Here is a 25,414-nt window from a genome sequence, read left to right on the forward strand (position 1 = left end):
ATTGATACAATATCATAAAAGGAAATATTGCTACTTGTTACTCAAGTGTATTGATATTTTCTTCCACCACTACTTGGTATACCTATTGTCTCACAATAAATATCATTATTTTGCCCAACCGTGTTGGCGAAGAGACTGGGGGTAAAGGTCACAAGTTAAATCCTGGGAACAACCAAAGTATTTCCATCAACAGGTCTTGCTTCCTGTTACATTCCTTCCTTTAAATCATTCAACCCCTACAAGCTAACTCACTGCTTGATGTAAAAAGGTCACTGACCTGTACAAGAGCTGGGTGCTCCGGCCAGTCCCCCAGTCTCTGCTTCACTGCCACACTCAGCTGCTCCAGGACGGGAAGACAGAGACGGGCCTCGCTCATGTTGGGCTGCTGGTAGAAGTCATAGGGTCCTTCTGAGGTGACCGCCAGACCGTCGGGACCCCCTGAGCCCTGCACCGTGTTCTGGAGCAGGGCAGAGATCAGCAGTTCACTGCCAGTCAGCTGCTGGTCCAGTTCAGCATCTGAGGGGGAAACACAGAATCCATAATCCACTTTTTGTGCAAGAGCAATAATCCGTTTACAGGAGTACGCTTCTGTTTGCTGCAAGAAAAATGTTCCTGTTGCATATGTGAGTAACAGCAAACACTGACCAATCAAATGATAGAAGCGTGACATCAAAGGGGAAGCAATCTGATAGGAGGAGACCAGAGCGTTGATGTGTTCCTTGCTGTGATTGGCTGGTTTTGTGCTCTGGTACCACAGTGATTGTGCGTATCCCAGACAGAGGCGCTGATGAACCTGGACCAGTGTGTTCATGGCAGCTGAAGACAGGAAGCTGCTCTCACTGGACTCCTCCTGGGCTTTCTCTTCCTCCTCCTTCAGTCCCGAGTCTGCTGGACCCTCCAGACTTGGCTGGGATATGATGTCTGCAAAGTCCTGATGAAGCATGGACACATACAGTGAGTTTCTGAGATACATTTCAGCTTCACCAACATCTGACCAGTGCCTCTCTACTTGAGATACCATGTTTATCATTAGGACAGGCAAGACAGATGGACTGAACCAACTCCAAACCAGCACTAGCACCAGCCCAGACCTAGCACTAGGTTCACGTTACCTGATTGAACTGAGGGAACTGGCGTCTGAAATCTCTCTCCTCCTGCTCGTCCTCAGTCAGTCCTGAGCCGTGCAGTCGACTGCGACTGCGGTATAGACTGGCCTCCAGCTGCTCCCGCTCTCTCTTCCTTCGCTCCTTTTCATCCCACTCGTTTACCAGAGCCTGAGGGGAATCGGCAACAGCATACATTTAAAGGGGAAAGTTTGACAAAACGTTTAATTATTGTTGAGTAATGTTACCCTGGAAATCAGTGGATCAAGGTGCAAACTGAGGCTCTGACCTGACAGATGTGTCTAAAGAGGCTGTGTGTCTCCTGGCTGAACTCTCCTGTGGACAGGGTGTGGCATTGCACATACAGCAGAGAGTTCAGGAGCAGCGTGGAGGACTGGGGGACCACATGCTCGGGGTCTTGCTGCTGGGGCAGGAGCTTCACCAGGCAGCGCAGAACATCCATGCAAGCCCTGGAGCAGAGGAAGTCTGCCCGGGACAGGTAGGACGGCAGACTGTGGGACAGGGAGGGGAATGCCAGCAGGCAGGACACCAGCTTGGGCAGACCGGGTACAGGCGTGAGTGAGGCGGCCACCTGGGAAGCCACCAGCCTCATGCCGTGCCGGAGCTGGAGGATGCCGGTCCGTACCGGACCGACCACATCAGGATACAGGGGATAATCCTCCAGCAGCCTCTGGCAGAAGCGCTGCTGGGAGTTCTGCCACACAGCCTCCTCTTTCAGCAGGCCCTGCAACGCTGACCTAGACTTGGAGGAGGAGGAGCTCTGCAGGGCCTTCAGCAGGTGGGACAGGAGATCTTCCACTGCAGACGCCTGGCCGATGCTACAGAGATAGTGCTGAAGCTCCTGGAAGAGGCGACCGTACTGGGGTTCATGAGGGCGACACGCCTGCTTCCTGGAGAGCTCGGCTATCTGCTCCTTCACCTGCTGCATACGGATCCACAGGTACCTACAGCAAACCAGATACAAGTGAGTAAAGGATAGGTTCAAGTCTGTCATAATGTACATTGAAGAACTGTGGGTTCTACATAATGATCTCCACATGCCTTCTTTATGAGAATATGCTGTAAAAGTCTCATGTTAGCATCAGCTGAAATTCAGTAAAGAATGACGCATTTGCATGTGCATTTTCTTCCACAAATGTAATGTTAATCTCCATACACTGCTGTAGCAAAGCAAGCCAACTCTTCTGCTCTTTATCAATGCAATAATTAATGAATTTAAACAATATCTTATCTAATGTTAAAAAAAATAGCTATAAGACCTTTAAGTTACTAAATGATTATGGTATTATGCATATAAGACTAACTTTGGCATTGTTTTTTTGGTTTTGTTTTATATTCTAAACTCTGTCTGTTTGTACCTTTGTATATGAACAGTGAAATAAATAATAATAATAATAATAATAATAATAATAAAATAACTGTAGTTAAAGGCTTTAAAGGCTGGTGCTCTTTGTGTGCTTAAGGTTCTCACCTGATTCGAGGATGTTGAAAGCCATCAGTAGTGCTGCTCTCCTCCAGCTCTGCTCCAGTCATCAGCTGAGATGACAGGCTGCGTCCTCTCCACTCCTCCTGCAGCAGAGCCAGCTGCAGCAGACATACAAGGACATGCCAATTATCAGTTCAAAGTGATTCTGGCTTTAACTGCATTCTAGTGATCACATGAAGTCCTAAATAAATACTTAATACTGGAGTTCAACTTTTCTGAAGGCAGGATGGGACATTGTTTTTAATTTGTTGTAGAAACTGACCTTTTACGTGTCACATTTGATTAATATGTCTTTAATAAAAACACATATTCTGTATAGCTCCCTGGCACATCTGTTGTTTTGCCAGGTACAGCTTGTTCCGACAGTTTTTTCACAATATATGAAATGTGCCTTGGATGAAAATTATTAGTTATGGTGTCAGATGACAAAATGGGGTGGAAAACCAAAAGCAGACAGTTGCTGACCTCTTGCTGAGCGTAGTTGAGTTTGTAGGCCCTCTTCACAGCCGGGTCAAAAATGGTCTGCGGTGTCCACACTTTGATCTGCAGCAGGCCCATGTTGACCCAGAACACTCCGGAGCGGGCCAGCTGGTTGGAGCCTTGGACTTTGCTTTGGACATACTGCTGCAAGCAGGCGATGCAGGCCTCCACGAGGCCATCGGGGAGCAGGTTGGGAGGCAGGAAGTCTCTAAAGACAGTCTGGATCTCCTGGGCAGCTATCAGAGGGTCAGGGTCCTCCACCAGACTCTCGCAGCTCTCCATGTAGCCCTCCTGCAGGCTGGGAGGCAGCAGATCCGCCATGCTCTGAAGCTGCCGACGCAGGACAGCGCCCTGGAGCCTGAAGTCTGTGGCCCTGAGGACGTATTGGTGTGATAAGTGAACCCAAAAATCATAAACTCTTGCGAAGAACATCTTTAATGTTTTAATGTACCTGAATTCAGCCAGTGTAGGGATGGCCATATTGTCCCACAACACAGCAGACACATCCTGCAGCTGCTGGATCCTCTCCTTCCACCCCCCCAGGTTGACATGGGAGAGGGAGAGAAGGGCTACCCCTGATGGTTCCCATCGACCTCCAGTCTCACTGCTGCTGAGCACTCCCATCATGCAACTTGACCACACTGCTTTACTTAGCAAGGCTGGTCCCTGAAAACAACATGGACATGAATTAAACTAGCAGGAAATAACTTTTATTTGACATCAACAGTGAATGTTAAAGGCCAGTACCATGTTGTCCGCTCCGTGGTGCAGCTTTGGAGCTGGCTGGGTCTCAGGTCTCAGTGGGTCCCATTTCAGCCAGAGGTCAGGGTCTGAGGTCACACTGCTGGTCCAGAGGGCAGCCAGAGCCTCTGATAGCAGCTCACACCACACAAACTGCAGCTCCTCAGCTGGCTGGAGGGGAGAAAAATCATGTGCAGCATTCTTCATGTTTGTAGCTTTTAGTAATCGTTTCTTATATTTCAAGTCTTCACAGTTTGATCTTCACTGTGCAGAATGATGTATGTGCAGAGTGTGACACTAGAAGGATGTTGTCACATCTGCTCAAAGTGGAAAGTTTCTCTGTGCTCATTTAAAAGCTGATTTTAAGGGGCAAGCATGACATCACAAATAGTTTGGAAGCCAACCTTGGTCCAGTATGCAACTTCTACAGTGTGATGTAGAAACTTGAAGCCACTAGAGCACATCCACTGACAATGGACTTGCATACTGGACCACAAGCTCTGCACATACAACACTGTGCAAAGTGAAACATCCAACTGTAAGGTAACAAAGGCAACAATCAATAAAACATAGGGGGGGAGCACTTTTGCATTGTTACTGACCCTGTCACTGGTGAGCAGGAACCACAGCGGCTGGAGCTGACTGACGTTCATCGGTGTGGATTGGAGGCAGTAGCGCAGATGTCTGGAAAGCTCTCGACGTAAGCTGTCCTCAGCCTCCTGGTCACTGCAAATCATCAGGGAGAGTTCACTAAACATTTAATCGACAGTTTCGAGATCAGTCCCACTATATATTTTGGTTTTGTTGACGTAGAACTCAGAGTTTTACCCAGGAGACAGAGCCATGTGCAGCAGGTCAGTGCTGAGTCGCAGCTGGTTGAGTACAGCCAGTTCCTCCATCAGGGGCCAGAGCTGAGCCCTGCGGCTGAGCTGCTGCAGCTCGTCTCTAGCCAGGTGGACTCCGTCTCCTGGCTCCTCACCCTCAGGCATGGAACAAAACTCCAGGAGCCCTCTGGAGGTCATCTGACGCTGCTGCTGCTCCACACTCGACAACAACCTCTCCAATACTCCTGATGGGAAAATATAGACATGCACACACCGACCCTTTAAACATATAGTGAGATTTAGAACATAAATATAGCAGCAAACAGTGGAGTCATGGAGTCACACTCCCTCTGCCTGTGTTGCTCTGGCCTCTAGCCTCTCTGTGGTTTGTTTCCATAGGCGGTCTGCTCCATGTGCAGCTGAGTAGAGCGACTGGAACTGCTGTTTTTATCATCTTCATCAGTGAATTAAGGATTTATTTCACCCAAACCAGAGCTGGTGATTGTTGGAACAGTGGAAAGACTATCAAAGACTGTTTTGGTGAGTTTTATTTTGTTTTCGTCCTCTTTGTAGGAAATGCAATGTTATGATGATATGCCTTTTCTGTCTCTGGAGTCTGGTGGAGAGTGATAGCGATATTACAACCGTTTGTGGTTAAACAAAAGGTCTTTCTCTGTAGGGATCCTTTCCATAATGTTGTCAGACATTTAGATTAACAATCTGAGCCTGTCGGTGGCAAAAAAAGAGAATGTTTGACAGGTGTATTTGTCCTCAAGGATTATCTAATATTACATAGCAGCCATAGAAGCCCGTAATGTGGCTATTTTCACATGTAATTCAGTGAATTTATCTTGTGCTGGACTCAAAAATTAGACAGACCACCAACTAACCAACATCAGCATTTTCAGCGGGACTGGTATACAGGTGAAAGGTCTTTCAATGACAAAAGCTCACCAGACTTCTGCGGATCCAGCTGGTTGTTTGCCAGTAGAACGAGGCCACAGGCTTCCAGCAGACTCTCTTTAATGTCCAGCCCGAGACCGGCACCCTGAAGTCGGACCAGCTCTTGCCTCCAAGGACCCGTGGTGCCGTCCAGCCTCAGATCACTCACATCCAGGGCTTTACTCAGGAGCCTGAGCCGAGACGCACACTCAGCCACTGACTCCAACTGATGAAGAAGATGTGACATGATTCAGATCATCTCAGGTAAGACATTTTACTAAACTGGCTTTTAAATAGTAATTCTATTAGACAAGTCAGGAAAGACCATAAAAACAACCACTGATGATGAGTGAATATCTGACTACGTTAGACAGTGAAGTGGGGCTGATGAAGTGTCTCCAGACCTTGAACGGTAGAGCTTTCCCGAGGGTTTTCTGGATGCCTTTCAGAGCCGTGGCCACAGACACCGGGGTGGACAGAACAGTCTGGATGGCTGTTGAGACCGCCTGCAGCTCCTGGTGACCTCTGGAGTACAGCACAGTCACAAGTGTAAGGAAGTGGAAATATATTAACCGTAGCCATTGAAAAATGTAATTCTCCTGTAACACATTCTAACATATTGGTAAAATATAAAACTCAACTATTGTATTTAGTCAAAAAATCTCTGCAATGTTGCAAATGTAATAATGAAATACATAAATAAATAATACAAATACAGATTGACTGACTTCAATGAAAACTGTCATATTATGTAGTGTGGAGAAAAGTACGTACTCGAATGTGGCGTCGCTGTCTCCCAGCAGCAGCTGGGGCAGTCTGACGATGAGGTGTTTCTGCACCCACTGCCAGTGCAGAGACAGCACAGAGATGCCCTGAGAGTCAGCCGGCAGCGTGCTGCATACATCCCAGAAACGATCGAGCCACTGAAGCAACTGTAGGATCTAAACACATGAGACAGGCAGAACACCATGAGAAAGGAGACCATAGCAAGGTGAAGTCTGAATTTTAGAAGAACCCCGTTTAACCTCTGAGGACTTTTTACCCAAGTGGTGGGGTTATGCATGATCTTATCTGTGACTAACCTGTTCCATTTATTGTTAATTATCTAGCTAAAATATGCAAGTAGTAGAAATTATTTTAATACTGTATGAGTAGAGAGGAGGTAGTATAGCACAGGTAGCAACTGGACAAGTAGTACATTGCTGTTTTAATAGCAGTAGAACTGGTAGTAAATGGGAAATGGACCTGTACTTGTATAGCGCCTTTCTAGTCTTCCGACCACTCAAAGCGCTTTTACACTACATGCAACATTCACCCTTTCACACACATTCACTCAGTGATGGCAAAGTCCATCAAACAGAAACTAACGCATTCATACACATTCACACACTGATGCACAGCATCGGGAGCAATTCGTGGTTCAGTATCTTGCTCAAGGATACTTCGACATGTGGCGGGAGGAGCCGGGGATCGAACCAACAACCTTCCGATTAGTGGACAACCCGCTCCCCTGAGCCACAGCCGCCCAGTAGTAGCAGTAGTACTGACATCAATAGTAACAATAGTATAGTAAATGAAGCAGTAATATTAGCAGTAGTCACCATAGCAGTAGTACTAGCAGCAGAAGTTGTAGTTGTAGCAGTAATAGTAGTAGCAGTAGAAGTAGTAGCACTAATGGTAGCAGCTGTAGTTGTAGCAGTAATAGCAGCAGCAGTGACAGTGACAGTTGTAAACAAACAAAATTGAGGCTGTAAAGTGACATCCTGGTAATGTGAGTGAGTTCTGACCTCAAACATGATGTGATCTGAGATGTAGGGCTGTCCACTCTGCACAGCCTGCAGGGTGAATGAGTCCCATAGGTCAAAGAAGGTCCGCAGGTGCATCAGCACCGGGTGGGGCAGATGACCAATATCCACAGTCCCTGTGAGGGGGGTGGGGGCACACAGAGTTAAACACCATGCTGCACGCTGTGTAGCTCAGTGGGTGTCAGGTATTAAGAATTATGCAATTACCGGAGTTCATAATTACCCAAAGCGTGCTACACATACCTTTGCTGAAGGCTGTGGCTATTCTCAGGGCACAGTTCTGGGCAGACATGTTGATAGCACAGGTGCAGATTACAGACCTTTCCTCTCTGTCCACCATCAGAACAATCCTGAAAAACACATGATTAACAACTTTAGAACATTTTTACATGACCCACAGCTAAAAGAAATTCTGCATCTTCTACTTCATGGTTCACAAATCCACTTTGCATGGAAAATAAATAGTTTTCTCTGAGAAAAAGATCATTTAGACCGTTTAGACAGACACTAGGTATCATATTTCTAATTCTTAGCATTGCTTTGTAACTTGCACTTGATTCTTTAGCCCTCCACATGCAAAAGTACCCATGTTGACTTGCTCTACTGCAGCAATCTGTAACTGTTTTTCCTTGAGTACTGTATAGGCAATGTAAAGTTGACATTCTCCTGCTGTAATGTACCTGTTGGCGACTGCGTTTAGTGCCTCGAGGAACTCCATGTATCTTTCCTCGTCCTCAAAGTTGCACTTGTTAGCTAAAATATCCAGGTACTGCTTGTTCCACCGCATGTCCACCAGAATCCTGTATTCATCTGGCAATACAAAGGACAGGTTAAAACTCCAAAAAAAACTCAGACAGAAGAATGCACTGCAGTGAAACCATCATAAGCTTTACCCTGAAATGCGGAAAAAAAATCAAGATATATTGTGTTTTAATTATGCTGTGATGATAACGCCCTACATGGCAGCCAAACCAACCAACATCAACGCTCATCTACAGCACAAGAAGATTTAATACTCTCAACTATTTTTGTACAGTCCTAATTTGTATTTAAAAAAGGCATACTATGCTGGATTTTCCTAAAAAACAATGTACAGACAAACCTAATCCCTCTCAATCATCACTTATGATCCACTAGCAGTGTGTCAGTGTCTGTTTGACTTGGGCTACAGGGTTGTACGGAGGTTTGTCTGTGTTTATTTGTGCTTTCAAATGTAACCATTGTGAAGAAATCAGAAAATAACATTTTACTTCACCGATTCACTGCTATTTCTTCGCTAATGTTGATTCCTCTCCTCATTCCTTCTCTATCTAGCTAGACCAAAGGTGCTCTCTCTGGCTCGCTGGAGGAGTGGCCAACCTTGAATGGTGCATTTACAATCAGCAATGGACAAATCCTGCATAGTATGCCTTTACATTACTTTTGCTCTATCATGAAGTAATGAACTACTGAATCTTATCAAGAAAAAAAGAAATATTCCGTTCCATCCCAATTATGAATATTTCTGTTTATTTTACTATATATATATATATATATATATATATATATGTGTGTAGTGTGTGTGTTTTATATATATATATATATATATATATATGTTATATATATTTGTGCAGCTGGTGCAACTCTGGATTTTGCTTTTCTAAGAATTAAGTTATTTTGGAAATTGACTCCACATTTTGATTGACTTTCTTTAAAATCAGGATTCTGAATTTAACTTGAGGATTCTGCATTGAGCATAGCTTAAAACTAGCATTTGTATGAACAAAGCTTTACCTTGATGACCATATTAACCTTTTTTATATTATATACAAAACATATATTCATATTTGTAGTGCTTTCAATATTCTGGTTAGGGCTTGCAGATGCAGTATTTTTTTTAACAGACGAACAAACAAAGAGTTTACCGATGCTGTGAGGCTGCAGTAGCTCTGCTAGAGACTTGCCCTTGGCAGCAAGTTTGCTCCCAAACACAGCCTTCAGAGCCCTGTTTCCTGCCTCCACCTGGACCAGAGCTGGATCTGGAAGAGTTAAGAACCACATGGTTTTAGGATCCAAAGTACTGGATAGTGCTGGACAATTCTGACTAAAGACAAGTCGCTTTTTTCTCCCTTTTTCTGGAAGGTAGTGTGTTTACAATATAAACTGTAAAACACAGACATATCAGTCTGAACTGAGGAGCACCTTGTTTTGATAGAGTATGAAAGCACTGTACTTCTACGTCTAAAATGTTGGGTTGGTGTGTGTGTGTGTTAGTGTGTGCAGATTGACACACCGGGGACATATTTGTAGCTCTTTCCAAGGTGTGAGAGCCAGCTGCTGCGGAGGATCCAGTCTCCATGAGAGGCTCTTTCTGTGACCAGTCTCACTGCTGTGGGGATCAACCTCAGAGCATCTCCGTCAGCCAGATCTACCACTCCTCCAGAGAACACTAGGCCTTCATGGACACCGCCGCTCTGCAGCGCCCTCTGCAGGTCACTCAGACTCAGTGGGCGACTCCTGTGCACAACAGAATGTGGAATTGTTTCCTGAAGTATTCAACTTTATATCCTCATAGCTCCTTCTATATTGGGTAGGTGCTTCCAGGATAGATTCACACAGGTATTGATGTGTTGTTACCATCCTTACCGTTTGCCCTGCAGGCTGAGGGTGTTGAGGCAAAATGAGAGGACCTGTCCATCTCGGAGGACAGCGGAGAAGCAGGAATCCTCCGTGGAGAGGAGGGCAGAGGGGAACCCATCGGGCCAAACTCCGGCACACAGCAGCCCGCTGCCCCAGTCCTCCGTGTCCAGGATGGCTAAGTGCTGCTCAATCACCAGTTGGGCTTGCTGGAGGGATAAGAATGCACACCACATATCATTCACTCAGACCAAACTGGCTTTATCAAAGGAAGACATATAACAAGCTACAGACTGTTTACCCTAATTCATTACACATCTAAAATAAACTCAACAACAGCCATAGTTTCATTAAATGCAGAAAAGGCATTTGATAAAGTAAATTGGGATTTTTTTATCTTCTACACTCAAAACATTTGGTTTCGGTGAATCATTTATCCACTGGGTGAGGGTGATTTTGTACACCTACCAATAGCCACAATCACAACCAATGGACTTATGTCATAATGCTTCACTTTGCAATCTTCATTTAACTACTAGCAGCAGCCATTTGTCAGAAAATACACATCACAGGAATCCAAACCAAAAACATGCACCATAAGATCAGCCACTATGCAGACAATATTCTACTTTACCTGCAAAATCCGTCCTCTTCATGACCTGAAACCATCCACCTCATAAACACCTTCTCCGAAAAGCTCTACTACACAATCAGCTGATCCAAATCCACCATTCTTCCACTAAGCCATAATAGTTGGCATGTGGCATCCCAAACACCACCTCTCTCTCTGCGCATTGGTAACATCATATATTAAGAAGTTAAAATTGTGCTTAGGCTGTCAAGACTTAGTCAATCTCAATTTCAATCCACTTCTCAAAACAGTACAGGACAACCTTCAACGATAGATGGACCTACCAATTTCCCTCACAGGCAAAAATGTCATAAATTATAATAAAAAGAAATACACATGGTACAAAAAAGTCAAAATTGGCATCATGAAAATAGCTGGTAAAATCAGAAAAAAAAACCCAAGTGATTTAAAAGATGCTAAGGATCTGACTTACCCATACTGAAAAGGCTGTTTAAAGAGACAGGAAAATATTACAGTTGTGATTGCATTAATAAAGGGATGTTGATACCTTTTGGCTGGCAGTGGTGCGCTGGCACAGTGAGTAGGCCTCCCCACAAGCATGCTGCAGGGCGCTGGGTAAATCTACACCTCTCTGCAGCTGGCAGGACAGGAGAGTGGCAGCATGGAGGAGGGATGCCACCGATGAGGCAGGGGAGTCTGAAAGATTGAAGCGAGAGTTTTTGTTAATTACCTCTGCAGACAGACAGCATATCTGTTTGCTGTCTTAATTCAGTACTTACCCCAGATGGCAGATTTGATGCTTTTGTGTATTTCAATCAGCAGATCACACACACAGTCCCCGGTCACCCCTGCGGTGTGAAGCAGGGTCTTTAGGTCAAGTGTGTCCCAGCAGACCCCCTCATGTTCCCCTGGGATGTAAACCTCCACCCCTCGGTTCCTCATGGCTCTGGAGAGCTCCCCGTGCACGGGGTCCATGGTCAGAAACAGCCTGCACAGTTACACACATCAGCTGAGCCAGAAATTCTTAAATGACTTAAACAAAAAGTGAACAAGCTGTAATTTTGCATATTACCTGAAGTTGGGATGTGGGGTGATTTTGGGGGTCTTCCCGTCTATGACGCCGCGTTCGTTGATGGTGAGGGATCCGCTGGGCTCCAGCAGAGCATTGAGGCGATCCAAGACAGAGGCACTGAACACATAATACATGATCACTGAAATCTATTATTTTAATAATTCTATTTTAATAATTCTATCCAAACTGTTTTTGAGATAAGGTATGTTTCACAAATATTTTTGCATCCAACTTGGTAAATTAGGGTTTATTTTGATCAAACCAGTGTTTGTGATGGTTGAAAAGACTAATAAAGTATTTTTGGGTGAGTTTTATTTTATTTCTCTCCCATTGTTTTGGTCTGAGATGCTGGTGCTCTACAGTGGCAAGTGAAAGTGAATTTTGTATATATGAGCTTTAAGATATTTCACATTACTCCCTGCATAAAATTTCTGAATATTTCAAATCTGTCTTTGATGCCTTTCTATCAATTATCTCTTTGTGAAATCCATCCCAATGATGTGGCCATTGTTTTTTAATTCCCATGTACAAAAATGAAAAAGTGAAGTTAGATCAAAAAAGCCCACACATACACATAGAACACTGCACTGTTCTTTACCTGCAGAAGTTGACATTATCCATGAGCAGCCAGTCCCCAGCCTGCAAAGCCTGGACCAACATACCGTCCAACCACTCAAAGCCTCCATTTGTCCAGCCGTCTTCCAGCTGAGCCAAACGCTCCTTCAGCAGTGTGAAGTCCATCTGCAATTTGGACATGTCTAGAGGACGAACACAAGCATGTTACGAACATGTTCTTATACTTACAAGACAAATAAATAAAAATAAGAACAGTTGAAAGAATTTTCCTTTACATCAGGCAGTATTCAGTCATTATTATCATTACCAGTGAACACTTTGAGCTTGGTGTTGAGTTTCTGCAGGAGGAGGATGATGACCTCCAGCTTGTTCAGGGCTTCTGAGTTGACAGTTCCCCCTGTTCTCTGCAGTCCTTCCTCCTTCAGCCAGTGGCAGAACAGACCCCACGTCTGGAGCAGGAACTCTGTGTCCTGGATGCCAACATCCAGTGACATCAGGCCACGTCTTATGACCATGGCAACGATGTAATCCACGCTCTCCAGCACTTGTTGCCATGGCCGCATGATATCCACCTGGAATGAATAAAAGAGTGAAGAGTGATGTGGTCTGAGGTTTTCAGACAATAAAAGAAAGAAGCTTTGCAAACTAGAAACCTGAGGTCCTGGTTACCTGTTCAAAACCTCCAAGCAGCTCTGTGGTGTCCATGGCACTGTTCATGGCCATGACCCTGAGGCGGTGTCCTGTCAGCAGAGCTAGCAGTCTAACCAGGCTGGTCTTTCCGCTGGCTGTGGGGCCGACCAGTATGGTCATCCAGCCCTTCTCCACACACTTCATCAGGGATTCCAGGGGCCGCAGTGCCTGGTGCGTGATGGACAGTGGGGGGTCCAGGGCCACAGGGGCTCCGCCACTGCGTTGCAGGACGGAGAAGCCCACCTACAAATACAATCCATGGGAAAAGAGCTCATTAATTTTGTCCTTACAATTCAAAACTTCTTCTACTGAATTACAGAGGGAGGTGTTGTTCTGACGAACCTGCAGGTTAAGTGGAGTGATGTGGAACTGTCTGGAGCCGCTGTAAGGCTCAAAGTCCTCCCCAAACACCTTCCTGAACAAGGACAGCACCTGTGTGGGACAGGAGGGGGGTTAACAGACAGAACACCGTTTTCTTCAGTTCAAGTTCACAAAACCAGTAGAGGCTTTCCAAACTGGTCAGTAACAAGGAGGGTGGCCACTGAATGCAGAGATAATTTAATATGCTCAATATGTGCACAAATACAAGCACTCAATGTCATGAAGAACACAAAAATGTCCCCCTTTTATATTTTTGTGTGATCATTATTTTTACTATTAATTTATGTTCAACTGTAACTTATTTCTAAATGAAAAAGTACCCATGATGACCCTAGCTGTAGTGTGGTGGGCGAGGCTTTGTTGTTACAAATATTACATAGTGCACTTAAGGGATTACCACCCAAGCTGCTTAAACCCAACACAACCCTGACTAACTTGTTCTGAGGGACTTTTGTTTTGTCTTGTTTTTTACAGAGCTTCAAACAACTCAAAACAAGAGAACTGGCCAGCAGTCTCAAACTTTCTTCAATCTCCCCTGCAGGCTGTTTTGCTGATTATTGTGGACTAAAATGCCGGATTTCATGGCAGCTTTTCTAGAAAATTGCAATGCATGCTGCAATCTTTCCAGGGTTGTTTTTTTGCAATGACATTGCTGTAGAAAGTAAAAATTGCAAAAAAATAGCTGTGATTTCTTTTTTGTATAATTAATTAAAAATCTATGACAACTTGTTCCAGTGAGAATAAAATCAAACTGTTGTTGGGGATTGGTTGAATTTGCCTTAATTGTAGGTCAGTTAGAATCATATACACATACATTTGTCTGTATGTATGTAGGAAAAAAAAGGAACATGATTTGATTTAACAGATTTAATTCACTGATATACTGATTTCTGTTTCTTGAGGACTGTACAATCAACTTTTTTTGCAACGGTGTACCTGAGCCTTGTCAGCCTCAGCTCTCATCCTGTCAGCATAAACCAAGGCTACATGCTGGCCTGGGTTGAAAAATCCTGGTGATTGGTCAGCCTGCATCAGCTCACACCAACGGAACATGTCACGCAGGTTGAACTCCCAGGGGCTTCCTTTCTGACCCCACTGCCTCTCCACGCACACCTCCTGAACAAGCTGTTAAAGGCAGAGAGAACCTTTTAGGTGGCCTTTTGACTCACTTTATAGATGTGAAACACAAGTTGAATCTTCAGTTGGCAGTCATATAGCAACAACGAATAAGAAACCTACCCTGTTACTGAACTCCACCATTTTAGCAACGATTTCCTTATCGATGCTGGGGAAAATGGAGTCTCCTATGAATTCCATGTCTTTTCTAGTGAGCTGGTCCACAAAAACCTGAGAACACAGGGGCAAGTCAGATTTCATAAACAAAAATAATTTGACAGATCTCTTGCTGAGAGCTTGGCGATGCCTTGCAGACGCCCCACAGATATCTAGCAAGCAATATCAGGTTGCATTTGCCACTTTTGTAATGGCCAAAATAACCTCATCAAATACCATCACACACACATAAGATGAGTTGGTGTTCATTTTGGCGCGGACATGTATCTACCTACCAGCACTTACTCTAGTGAGAAATCTTAATTATTGAAACGGTCCTATTCTCATTTCCATGGTCTTTTCCCACTGAAAGAGCGCAGCTACAACAGAGGCTGAGCCAGTTTATCTTAATGGATTATATTGATGCAGAATTGACAAGACGACTGTGGACATATGACGCCCTTCAAACTACTAATATGTAAAATTTTTAATGTTTTGTCACCACTACAGAAACACTAGGTAACTGATAAAGTATGATAAGCCTGTCTGATGACTGTTATTAGTTTGATTAATGGTTTAATAATGCGATTACTGACACTGGTTGATCAGGATCATTATCAGCTGACTGTACTCTAACTGACAGTATGCTGTAAATGGTTGCACTTTGTGTATCTGTTTTTATACTATTTTCCTAATTAAACATTTTGAAGTTGTGACCAACTTCAAAATCCCCAATTACGAGACTGAAAGTGTAGCGTGAACTGTATAGTGATTTGACATCTTTGAAAGTCATGTAGTGTTTTACCTGAGTGAATCTGTTGAGGAAGGATTTGGGCAGTCCCTTACGCCCACCACCCTGCATGAAGGGGTTCTGGCAGCCAAAGATCTTGGTCTTCTCGTGCTGAACCTGGAAGCTCATGCCCAGTTCAGGAATGTAGATCTCTGCTCGGTGATCAAAGCAGGCATTCAGGCCCTCCAACACCGACTGAGAGGCCAGGTTCAGCTGTCAGCATGAGGAACGAGTCATTTTAATTAGCATAATCACATTACAATTTGTTTTATGAAAGTGCGCAAACAAAACAAAACGGTGTACAAGCATGTCTGAAGTACTCCTTACCTCATCCAGGACAACCCAGTGTCCTGCCTTCAAAGCAGCCAAAAGGGGGCCATCGCGCCACGCAAACTCCCCTCCCTTCCCTCCCTCCACAGGGAGATCTGTTCCAAACAAATCAGTAACATCCTGCCAGAGAGTGCACATCATCAGCACCAGAGTCTTGTTTGCAGTTCATTCAGGAGAACAATCGATAGCGTCTGAGTATTCGTATAAAGGCTTACCGTTTGATCTGACAGGTTGATCCTGACCAGGTGGTTCCCAGAAGCTTTTGCCAGCGCTGCCACCAGGCTGGTCTTTCCCACACCAGGTGAGCCCTCCAGCAGCACGGGCCTTTGCAGCTTCAGTGCCCGCAGGAGCCTCTGAGCATTCACCGCGGTGGTGCCCGCTGCAATGGCGTAGTCTGACAGGTTACGGCTCTCGGTCTGAGTTCCTGGGTGTAAGTTCGGAGTAATGAGCCATTTGAGTCCAGCATGAGAAGAAAAACTCAGTATGTAATAACCAGAGTTTTAGTTTTCCAGAATTAGATATGGTAGTTTAATTCATTTTTACTCTTAAATGAGATTGATATCAGTCTTCTCATTTAACTCAAGAAAGCAAATAAGCAAAATGTCAAACTATTCTTTTATTGAACTAGCTGATGGTATAGGACATGAACACACATCTTATAAATCATGAAGTCCATACCTAAGGCGATGTAGAAAGGGTCAATGCCGAAGAAGTCTTCCCCCCACTGGGGTTCCCGCGGCAGGCTGCTGTCATAGACTCTCAAGGCGTCCAGCATCTCTTGATCCAGCTTGGTCATCTTGCTCAGCCGCTGTTGCAGGAAGCCCAGGCACAGCCGGCGTACCAGGAGGGCGTTGTCAGCACAGAACGCTGTGGTTCCTGCAAGAAAGGTGTCACATTTCTTAGAAGACCTCCTCTGAGAGACAAATTGTCAGCGGAACTGAAAAATAAGCCACCAGCTAACCGGAGCCGATGCCATCGATGTAGACCAGACATGCAGCGTGAATGAAGGCGGTAACGGTGTCCAGTCTGAGGTCCCATTCTGCTTCCTCTTCATCTTCCAGGGCTCCCATAGTCATGAAGCCGTCCTCGTCCCGCTCACACACGATATTGAGAAAGTTGACCCATGACAGGATGTCTCTGACACTCAGGATGCAGCGCCGGCCGAAGTCCTGTCGTGTCAGCCACTCGATGAAATCCAGCATGAGCTCAGCGATATCGCCACCTGCGTTTGAGAAGCCACATCAGTAACACTTTGCAGATAAGGTAGATGCTTTGTTATATTTCACTAGGCAAGGCAGTTCCATTTATACAGCAAGCCTAGAAACAGTAAAGCTGTGGGTCATAAAACCATGAGCTAAAAGAAGCAAAGACAGAGCTGAGGAGAACTGCAGAGTTGATGAGTGACACATTCTATATATAATCCATTGTTTATATCAAGATATTGATTAATGCACCTTTAAAATCTTACATATGAAGAAGAACAGAGGTTTGAGTGGTCATTTTGATCTGATGAAATGTGAAGAAGAAAATGACAAATGTTGTGTGGGGGAAAAAACTAATGGATTAAGTATGTGACAAGACCAAATAAATAGTAGTGAAGGAGTTAAAAGGGCTGTAAACCTGGGCTAGATACACTTGTGTCCTAAAATATCCCTTGAACTGTTGCTAGCATTGTAAAAAACTAGTGATGAGTAGAAATAATTACGAAAGTAACGTACTAATTATCTCTCTGAGGGAAAGATTTTTAATTACCGTTGGGTCACATGTAGCTTGTTGCTTATCAGTTAGTTGGTTGATAAGGCAATAATAGACATGATTAACAATATTAATGATGTAGCGATGTCTCAAAATTGTCCAGAAAATAAAAGCAAATATTTATTGTATAATAATATGAAACAAAGATGGTTTACCATCGAGAGAGAGGCCAGAGCGCAGGTTGTGCTGGATGATCTGAACCAGGTCACTGCGGCTGTTGCTCTGAGGACACCAGATCTCTGTGAAACGGTTCCTGAGGGCCGGAGAGAGCTGTGCAATAACAAACAGGCACAAAAGTCAGACTCTACCTACATAAAGTTCTGGCAGATTACTTTTAAAGCACATTCATACAATATACATTAAACCATCGGCATAAATTCAGCAGAATCAATTTCAGGTAGGGCTGGGCGATATATCGATATAAAAAAAATATATCGATATATTTTTAAATGTGATATGGAATTAGACCATATCACATATACCGATATAGTTCAAATTTGCGCTGTGATCCTTGCTCCAAGCAAGCTGCTGACCCGGAGCTCTCTGCACTGCTCCCCGCGCCCCCGCCACCACCCCTCCACTTGTTGCTGAGTCAACCTAATGTACAGCTCAGTAATAGCGTTAACCTACATTACGTTGTTATAACGTAATTGTACTTGCTTGTGTAATAACGGTAGCAGTTTTGGTGAGTGGTAACAGCCTTACTGTCTTCTGAAAATATTAATTTAAAAGTTATAATGCAGCTTAACTTCTGGTCACAACGTGTGTGTGTGTGTGTGTGTGTGTGTGTGTGTGTGAGAGATAGAGATAGATAGATAGATGGATAGATGGATAGATGGATAGATGGATAGATGGATAGATAGATAGATAGATAGATAGACTGAACATTTGATATATATCGCTTATCGATTTTCAGCCTAAATACATCGGGATATGACTTTTGGTCCATATCGCCCAGCCCTAATTTCAGGCAAATACAGTGAGCATCATTTTTTTCTAATCTACCTCCTTCTTGCCAAAGTCTCCTCCAGGGTTCATGGTGGCAACCAGACGGAAACCTGCAGCTGCTCTGATCAGCTCCACGTCGTCATTGTCCCCGCTGCCCTTCTCTGCCAGCACCAGGGACTTCTCTGTCTCTAGAACACTGACAACAAACACAACACACTGTCAAAGGCTCTTCTTAACCTGTTAATCACCTGTATGTGGTTGTATGTGGGGCAATGTGTCATGTTCATGTTGGATTTTGTTGCTTAAAATGCTAAATGTGCCATTATTATACAAAATTGTAATACCAAGTGTAACAAAAGTACACTTTGTACCACTTAAAGCTCACAAGTGTTGTGTTTAATGGCAAAAAATGTTTTATGATAAAATGTTTTGCTTATGCATTTTTGTCTGATTGAACACAGGTAGTCTGTACTTTCTCACATCATTTTAATAATGAACAGTGGGGTACCACAAGGCTCTGTGCTTATAACAATACTATTACTCCAACACAGATTTAAAACATCCTTTTTATGCAGATGATGCAATCTTATATACATATGTCTCTTCTCCAACTTAAGAACAATCTACCAACAATCTTCAGACATCTCTGCAGAACTTCAAACAATTTTTATTTTTTTTTAAAGTGACAGTTTAAAATAATGGCATAACAAAATGAGGTAAATAAAAAATTAAATGCTTTTTGCTTTTTCACCAACTTATTGGTGGTTAAATAGAAATGAGAAAACTCTTTATTTTAACAGTCCATTTTAATTTAATAAATGAATGTGTATTCTGTTGAAAATAAGTAAATAAAAATACAAAATTGTGTAAAACACAGATGAATACATAAAATAGTATAATAAATAATTTTAAGAAAGAAAGAAAGACACTAAACACCTGGATTTATAACAACTAAAATAAAATTTCTGTCTTCTAGTTAGTGGGGTATCACTGCATCAATAAGCTCATTAAAGGACTCCATCTAATTTGTTTTTTTGTAGTCCTACGGAGTAGGTTATCTGCTTCATCTCAAATATGATAATGTATGCAAAATGATACATAAGCGTTAAAAATATTCAACTTGCTACTGCCTCCCACTACTTTGCACCATATACAGTGCAAGCAGTATGTGTCCTGATAGTGCCCTAAATCCAAATTTGTTGATATTAATAATGTAATGAAATGTCAGTTTTGTTAGAATGTTCCCAAATTCAAATGTGCACATGGGGCTGCAAAAAATGTGTGCCTACCTGTTGAGTCTCTCCAGCACCGAGTCGTCTGCCAGGGAGATTTCATCCATGAGAAACACTCCTCCCTCCTTCATGGCCAGCACCAAGGGACCATCATGCCACTGAAACAGCCTGCTGTCCTCACCATCAGTCTGCACACAGACACAGACACACACAGAAGAAGGACAGACTTAAATGTCAAAAAACATTTCATAGATTTCATAGATAAACGGCACTTGCATTACATTGTCTTGGTACTTGTACTTTTTGCAATGACAAAGTTGAATCTAATCAAAAAAAAAAATCTGATTCAATCATCATATTGTACTTCATATTTATTCCCAATTGAACTGCATCAAGATCCCGTTTGAAACGTTTGAAAAAGGGGTGAAACATACTGTATATTTGTTTATATGTTATTAAATATGTCTGATTTTATGTAATTTCTATTTTTCTGTCAACATGACAACGCATTTCAGGAATAATAAGAAGGCTAATGTCAGCTTTTATTGTTACGTATATGGATCACTTCTGCCAACTCAAAAAAACCCTTGGGTTTAGCCTCCTCCGATTCTTTCCTCTGCCTAAAGATGTGACATTTCCACCCCCCGCAGACTTGTTAGTACCTGATGTGTGTGTCTGACAGGTCGCAGGCCTCCCAGGAAGTCCGACGTCTCCATGTGTAGGTGACAGTTGACTGAGAAAAACTTCTGTCCAACCAAAGCAGCAAACAGCTGGCAGATTGTAGTCTTTCCACATCTGGTGAGGGAACAGGAAAAAGAGTTTAGCATGATTAAAATAACCACACAACAAGGTAGGACACCCCAGACCGGACACTCTTTTTTTTTGCAGGAAGGAGTATCTGACACAGACCTTCTTTGTGTCTAAAGGAATATCTGCTGAATTTGACCAGGAAGCTGTTGGTCTGCACTGACTAGATACTTACACGCTCCTCAATTATTATATCAAGCTACATTCAAGGAACTAAGAGTCTAACTGATGATATAGTATGTAAAATAAGAACAAAAATGAACTGAAATGCTAGCAGCTCTGTGAGCCTGTATTTAGGGACATAAGGTGCCTTAAGCTAAATGTTAACACCCGCATGCTAACATGCTCACAGTGACATGATGATGTTCAGTGGGTAGATGTTTACCGTGTTCACCATCTTAGTTTAGCAAATTAACATGCTTACATTTGCTAATTAGCCAAAAACCTGGGGAGTTATTAGGATTAATCATCTGGGAACCATGGACATCAGGACAAAATATAATCTAATCTGTCCAGTAGTTGTTGGGATATCAGTCTGGAACAAAGTGGTGGACCAACTATTGCTACCAACCTAGAGTTGGTAAATGGTAAATGGGCCTGTACTTGTATAGCTCCTTTCTAGTCTTCGGACCACTCAAAGCACTTTTACACTACGTGCCACATTCACCCTTTCACACACACATTCACTCAGCGATGGCAAAGTCCATCGAACAGAAACTAATGCATTGATACACATTCACACACTGATGCACAGCATCGGGACCGATTTGGGGTTCAGTATCTTGCTCAAGGATGCTTCGACACGTGTAGGGAGGAGCCGGGGATCGAACCAACAACCATCCGATTAGTGGACAACCCGCTCTGTGTCCGAGCCACAGCCGCCCCATTTGTTAGTTGTGCTGCTAGCATGGCTAAAAATGGCCATTTTACTCTAATCTTCTTACAGACATGGCAGTGACAGTTGACTCTCACCCGGTGTCTCCTACAAGCAGGACAGACTCGCCAAATCGAAGCGCCCGTCCTACCAGCACAGCTAGCCTCCTCATACTGTGTGTCCACACCACGTGGCGAAACTCCTCCGGAACTCCGGCAATGCTGTCGATGAAGGGACCTGCCAATCAAAGCAACAAGGCAACATGACACAGTGTTCCTCAATGGCTCCATTCTCCTTTTTGATTTATCAATTTTAATTTACTGTTAAAATTTGCCGGAGGTTCCAAAATGGATGGGTCTTAGGAAAGGTCAATTGCACCCAAATACCTCAATTTAGAACTGTGACATGACTGTGTTCGCCCCAAAAAAAACAAAAAACATCCTGAATTATTCAACCAAACTTTTAATAGTGTACCAGTGGATATACTCCGACTGTTAATACTAATTAAGGTTCCATTCCATTTACTGCAGCAGAGTCTTTCCAATGAGCCAACACATCGACTCTGTTTGACCTAAATGGTCTGAACCCTAATTAGTATCAAAATGGCTGCTGTGAAAAAGGTCTATACAGTGTGAAAGTGTGAGTTTAGTGTGTGGTAGTGGAGTGAAGTGTTCCACTTACTGAACTGGCTGGTGACCTGTTTCTGAGAGAACAGGTTTTCAGGGTTCACAGTCCTCTTAAAGTGCTTCTCCAGGATGGATAGGATGATGGCCTCCTCCTCCGGCTTCCTCACACGTCCTGCCAGCAGCATGTACCCTGACAAAGATGACAGCAGTTTTATTTAATGTCTCAATGGAACACAGATGTTGCTTGGTGACTTAACAGGAATGTCTGACAAGCCTCACCGTCGTCAGCCAAATGCTGCAGCCAGTCCTGAGAGGCCTCCGTCTGCTCCTCCAGCCTGTAGCGGTCTGCCCAGCGAAACAGATCTCTGAGCGTGATGAAGCCATGTTTCCCCGCAAACACAGAAGACCCCCTGCGTAAGGACTGGAAAGGAGAAACACAATTCATAAATACAGTTACCCAAGACAAGTAGGTAATATGCCGGGTAGACAGACAGGTACAACAATGAGAGTGTACAGTTACCTGCAGGTCTTGCATGACCTTGACCAGCTTGGTACAGTAGGATGGAGGCAGGCTGCACCTCTGGTGGAGGATGGTCTCCAGCTCTCCACTGGGCAGCTCGTCAAAGTGCAGCTCCACAAAGCGGTTCCTGAAAGCCCTGGACAGCACCTGGAGATCAGTTAGTAAAGATTACTCAACTTACTTTTTGATTGACAGGCAGATGTACAGTAAGGTGCAGAAGGGGGGTTATCCCCTTGAAAGATGAACATGCGCTGAACGTGCCCATAACTAATATTTTCACATTTCTTGTGTATAAAAAGGAAACTTTGAATTAACAGTGGTACTTCAGGTTAGATTAGACAAGTCATCAAGACATTATAATTCATACTATGGGGATGATGAATATCCACATCAAATATCATGGCAATCTGGCTGGTACCTGTATTTATCAACCTATTTCGATCTGAAAGTGATCTGAATGTGTTGTACCAAAGTGAATCTGAAGGTAGCCACACTGTAACCATGCCATCAAACACAAGTCTCTCAGTCAAAATGAATGGTATACCTTTCTACCCCCGTAGAGACCAGGGGGGTTCTGGGTAGCAAACAACATGAATCTGGGGTGAGCCTTGATGACTTCCTGTGTCTCGGCCACAAAGAGCTCCCGGTTGTCATCGAGCAGTCTGTTGAGAGCCTCTAGAACGTCGGTGGGGGCGAGGTTCAGCTCATCCAAGATGATCCAGTAGCCTTTCCTCATTGCGTCTATCAGAACGCCTGGAGCAGATAGACAAAGAAATGACATATTAGTCTGAGAAGGATGGTAGAGTTCAATGATAGATGGGGCTGACTAGGGAAATGCTTTCATGTGTGTAACAGTGGGTCTTCAAAGGAGTACCCTGAAGTTTGAGATACTTTATAATGGCCCACTACATGTTAACAATGTTCCTTTAAAAAAACAGGATAGCTCGTACCCTCTTTGAACACCAGCTTGCCCCTGTCGTCTGATGAGTAGCAGCCTATGTACTCCTGGATGTCGGTGTGCTCGTGGTTGTTGATTCTCACACACTGGTTCCCCGTGGCTGCGGCCAGCCAGCGGATCAGGCTCGTCTTCCCCACAGACGTCTCTCCCTGGATCAGCACTGGGTGAGTCCTGTGAGGCCAAAACATTAACAGAGAGAGTGATGGAGGGGGGCAGACTACTGATTTGTCATCAGCTCAATGTAGAGTGATGCTGTAACCTGTGAGTACCAAGTTAACCTTGGGGGCTATTGTGCGGTGAGGATGGGCTGCTGTATGCAACAATAACAAAACCAGGACAACCACTGAACGACATGACAGGTAATGGATGTCAAAACTGAGTGAAGCAGTGTTAACAATCTAGTTTTCCTGTTATTTGTTGTGACAAGAGAATTGCATTTAATGATCCAATAACTCCTGACTTAAGGCTGCACTATCAAATGCATATGAACAAGTGATCAAAGGACTAAGTGTAATGTGAACATGTAGTGAGGAAAACACAGAAAATGATATTAACTCTACAGTTCCACCTCAGCTTTCCACTTTGGTTCGCAGTGGATCTTTTTCACAGAAGTCATTTTGACATGAAATAGCAGGGTAAACACAGGAAATGATACGGTTAAGGTTCTAGTCAGGTGAAACAGAGTCAGGGTGCTGCTATTGTGCATGTTGGCTCACTGGGAAGGCTCTGCTACACTAAATGGAACATTATCATTGATACTAATTAAGGTTCTGTGTTGACCCTGTGTACCCTATGGTCCAGAAATGTTTTTTCCAGTTGGGTGTGGGAGAACTTGACTGGCCTGCACAGTGTCCTGCCCTCAACCCCACTGAACACCTTGGGCATGAACTGGAACACCGACTATGAGCCAGACTTTACCACCCAACATCAGTGCTGGACCTCACTAATGCAAAAATTCGACTGACTGCAGGGGAATTCAGTCCAACCACATTTTTGTCCTGATGCATTCTTTCCTGAAGGGCCAGAATTAGCTCTGACAAAATGGAACATCTGGAAATGTATAGATGAACCCATTGATTTCGGGGAAAATCATGGGCATAGGGTCAAGGCTGGGCAACAGTTTTCCTACCCTGCAGATACCACTCTGACGAGGTCACGGAGGTTCAGTTTGACTGAGGCGGTGAGGATGTAGCTGGGGTCCACAGCCGGCTCCATCTCCCCCTGAGACACCCAGTAGCCCTCCACCTCCACGCAGAGCCAGCCAGAGGGCGCAGGGATGGACTGTGGGAAACATAATAAAATGCTTGATCTGTTCACAAATAATCTAGTGTACATGAAGGACAACATTTAACACATAACTATTGATCTAAAATTATGTAATTATTTTCAGCTGATTCTACTTTGCCGTTTTGGTCTAATCTAAAAATCTGAATTACTATCAATGAAACACTTTCACTGACAGTAGCAGACGTTTCAAATTAAAAGCCTGCCAGGAAAGAAAGAGATTATGCTCCTCCAGCTGCTGAATGACATTTTATATGAAGCATCTGTGTAACTAACTGAAAAAAGAGGGAAAAAAATTGAAAAATGTAGTGAATGAAAACAGCATTTATGTTGAAAAGAGAAACTCAGACGAGCACAGGGGTGAGTATGACATTTACTGTATTTGTACTGATGGAGGAAGTGTGTTTGTATCAACAGTAAATTCAAACAGGTGCAGATCAGAAAACAGGAGTCTTGCTATAGATGTGTTAAATGCCATCATGACCGTATCACATAGGTATGTGGCCCGTGCAGTACTAAACGTCCCCGAGAAATATCAACAGGATAGAAAGTTGTGTTTGTATGTTGGGGATCTAAAACCCCATGGTTGTCTGGTTCTTTGTCAGTTAGCATAGTTTTCACATACTAGTTCTGGTTTGTAGGGAATGCCAAAGCAGACCACCAATATAATAACCATTGTGTTTTCGTTA

At 43.7% G+C, this 25,414-nt stretch overlaps 1 protein-coding gene across 2 annotated transcripts in view; it reads right to left on the reverse strand.

The window, feature by feature from the left end:
• mdn1 (midasin AAA ATPase 1) overlaps positions 1-25,414 on the reverse strand; it is a 63,375-nt gene that overhangs the window by 20,633 nt on the left and 17,328 nt on the right. For both annotated transcript variants that reach the window (XM_051409857.1, XM_051409856.1), the window contains exons 23-66: positions 24,571-24,722; positions 23,434-23,612; positions 23,028-23,236; positions 22,484-22,630; positions 22,243-22,384; positions 22,019-22,153; positions 21,436-21,574; positions 20,319-20,451; positions 19,714-19,844; positions 18,482-18,620; positions 17,632-17,746; positions 16,683-16,943; positions 16,400-16,597; positions 15,937-16,145; positions 15,719-15,841; positions 15,407-15,604; positions 14,569-14,676; positions 14,266-14,454; positions 13,291-13,380; positions 12,928-13,191; positions 12,566-12,830; positions 12,281-12,440; positions 11,683-11,799; positions 11,390-11,598; positions 11,158-11,306; positions 10,028-10,227; positions 9,675-9,898; positions 9,307-9,420; positions 8,083-8,212; positions 7,646-7,752; positions 7,385-7,518; positions 6,372-6,538; positions 6,002-6,122; positions 5,610-5,823; positions 4,660-4,900; positions 4,434-4,557; positions 3,838-4,002; positions 3,542-3,756; positions 3,076-3,463; positions 2,596-2,708; positions 1,393-2,068; positions 1,113-1,274; positions 646-931; positions 278-516 (exon numbers count right to left, since the gene is read on the reverse strand). In XM_051409857.1, the coding sequence (XP_051265817.1) occupies positions 278-516; positions 646-931; positions 1,113-1,274; positions 1,393-2,068; positions 2,596-2,708; positions 3,076-3,463; positions 3,542-3,756; positions 3,838-4,002; positions 4,434-4,557; positions 4,660-4,900; positions 5,610-5,823; positions 6,002-6,122; positions 6,372-6,538; positions 7,385-7,518; positions 7,646-7,752; positions 8,083-8,212; positions 9,307-9,420; positions 9,675-9,898; positions 10,028-10,227; positions 11,158-11,306; positions 11,390-11,598; positions 11,683-11,799; positions 12,281-12,440; positions 12,566-12,830; positions 12,928-13,191; positions 13,291-13,380; positions 14,266-14,454; positions 14,569-14,676; positions 15,407-15,604; positions 15,719-15,841; positions 15,937-16,145; positions 16,400-16,597; positions 16,683-16,943; positions 17,632-17,746; positions 18,482-18,620; positions 19,714-19,844; positions 20,319-20,451; positions 21,436-21,574; positions 22,019-22,153; positions 22,243-22,384; positions 22,484-22,630; positions 23,028-23,236; positions 23,434-23,612; positions 24,571-24,722 (8,181 nt within the window). The remainder of the gene's footprint in view (positions 1-277; positions 517-645; positions 932-1,112; positions 1,275-1,392; positions 2,069-2,595; positions 2,709-3,075; positions 3,464-3,541; positions 3,757-3,837; positions 4,003-4,433; positions 4,558-4,659; positions 4,901-5,609; positions 5,824-6,001; positions 6,123-6,371; positions 6,539-7,384; positions 7,519-7,645; positions 7,753-8,082; positions 8,213-9,306; positions 9,421-9,674; positions 9,899-10,027; positions 10,228-11,157; positions 11,307-11,389; positions 11,599-11,682; positions 11,800-12,280; positions 12,441-12,565; positions 12,831-12,927; positions 13,192-13,290; positions 13,381-14,265; positions 14,455-14,568; positions 14,677-15,406; positions 15,605-15,718; positions 15,842-15,936; positions 16,146-16,399; positions 16,598-16,682; positions 16,944-17,631; positions 17,747-18,481; positions 18,621-19,713; positions 19,845-20,318; positions 20,452-21,435; positions 21,575-22,018; positions 22,154-22,242; positions 22,385-22,483; positions 22,631-23,027; positions 23,237-23,433; positions 23,613-24,570; positions 24,723-25,414) is intronic.

The sequence above is a fragment of the Dicentrarchus labrax genome, unplaced genomic scaffold (assembly GCF_905237075.1).
Source record: "Dicentrarchus labrax unplaced genomic scaffold, dlabrax2021, whole genome shotgun sequence".
Lineage (NCBI taxonomy): Eukaryota > Metazoa > Chordata > Actinopteri > Moronidae > Dicentrarchus > Dicentrarchus labrax.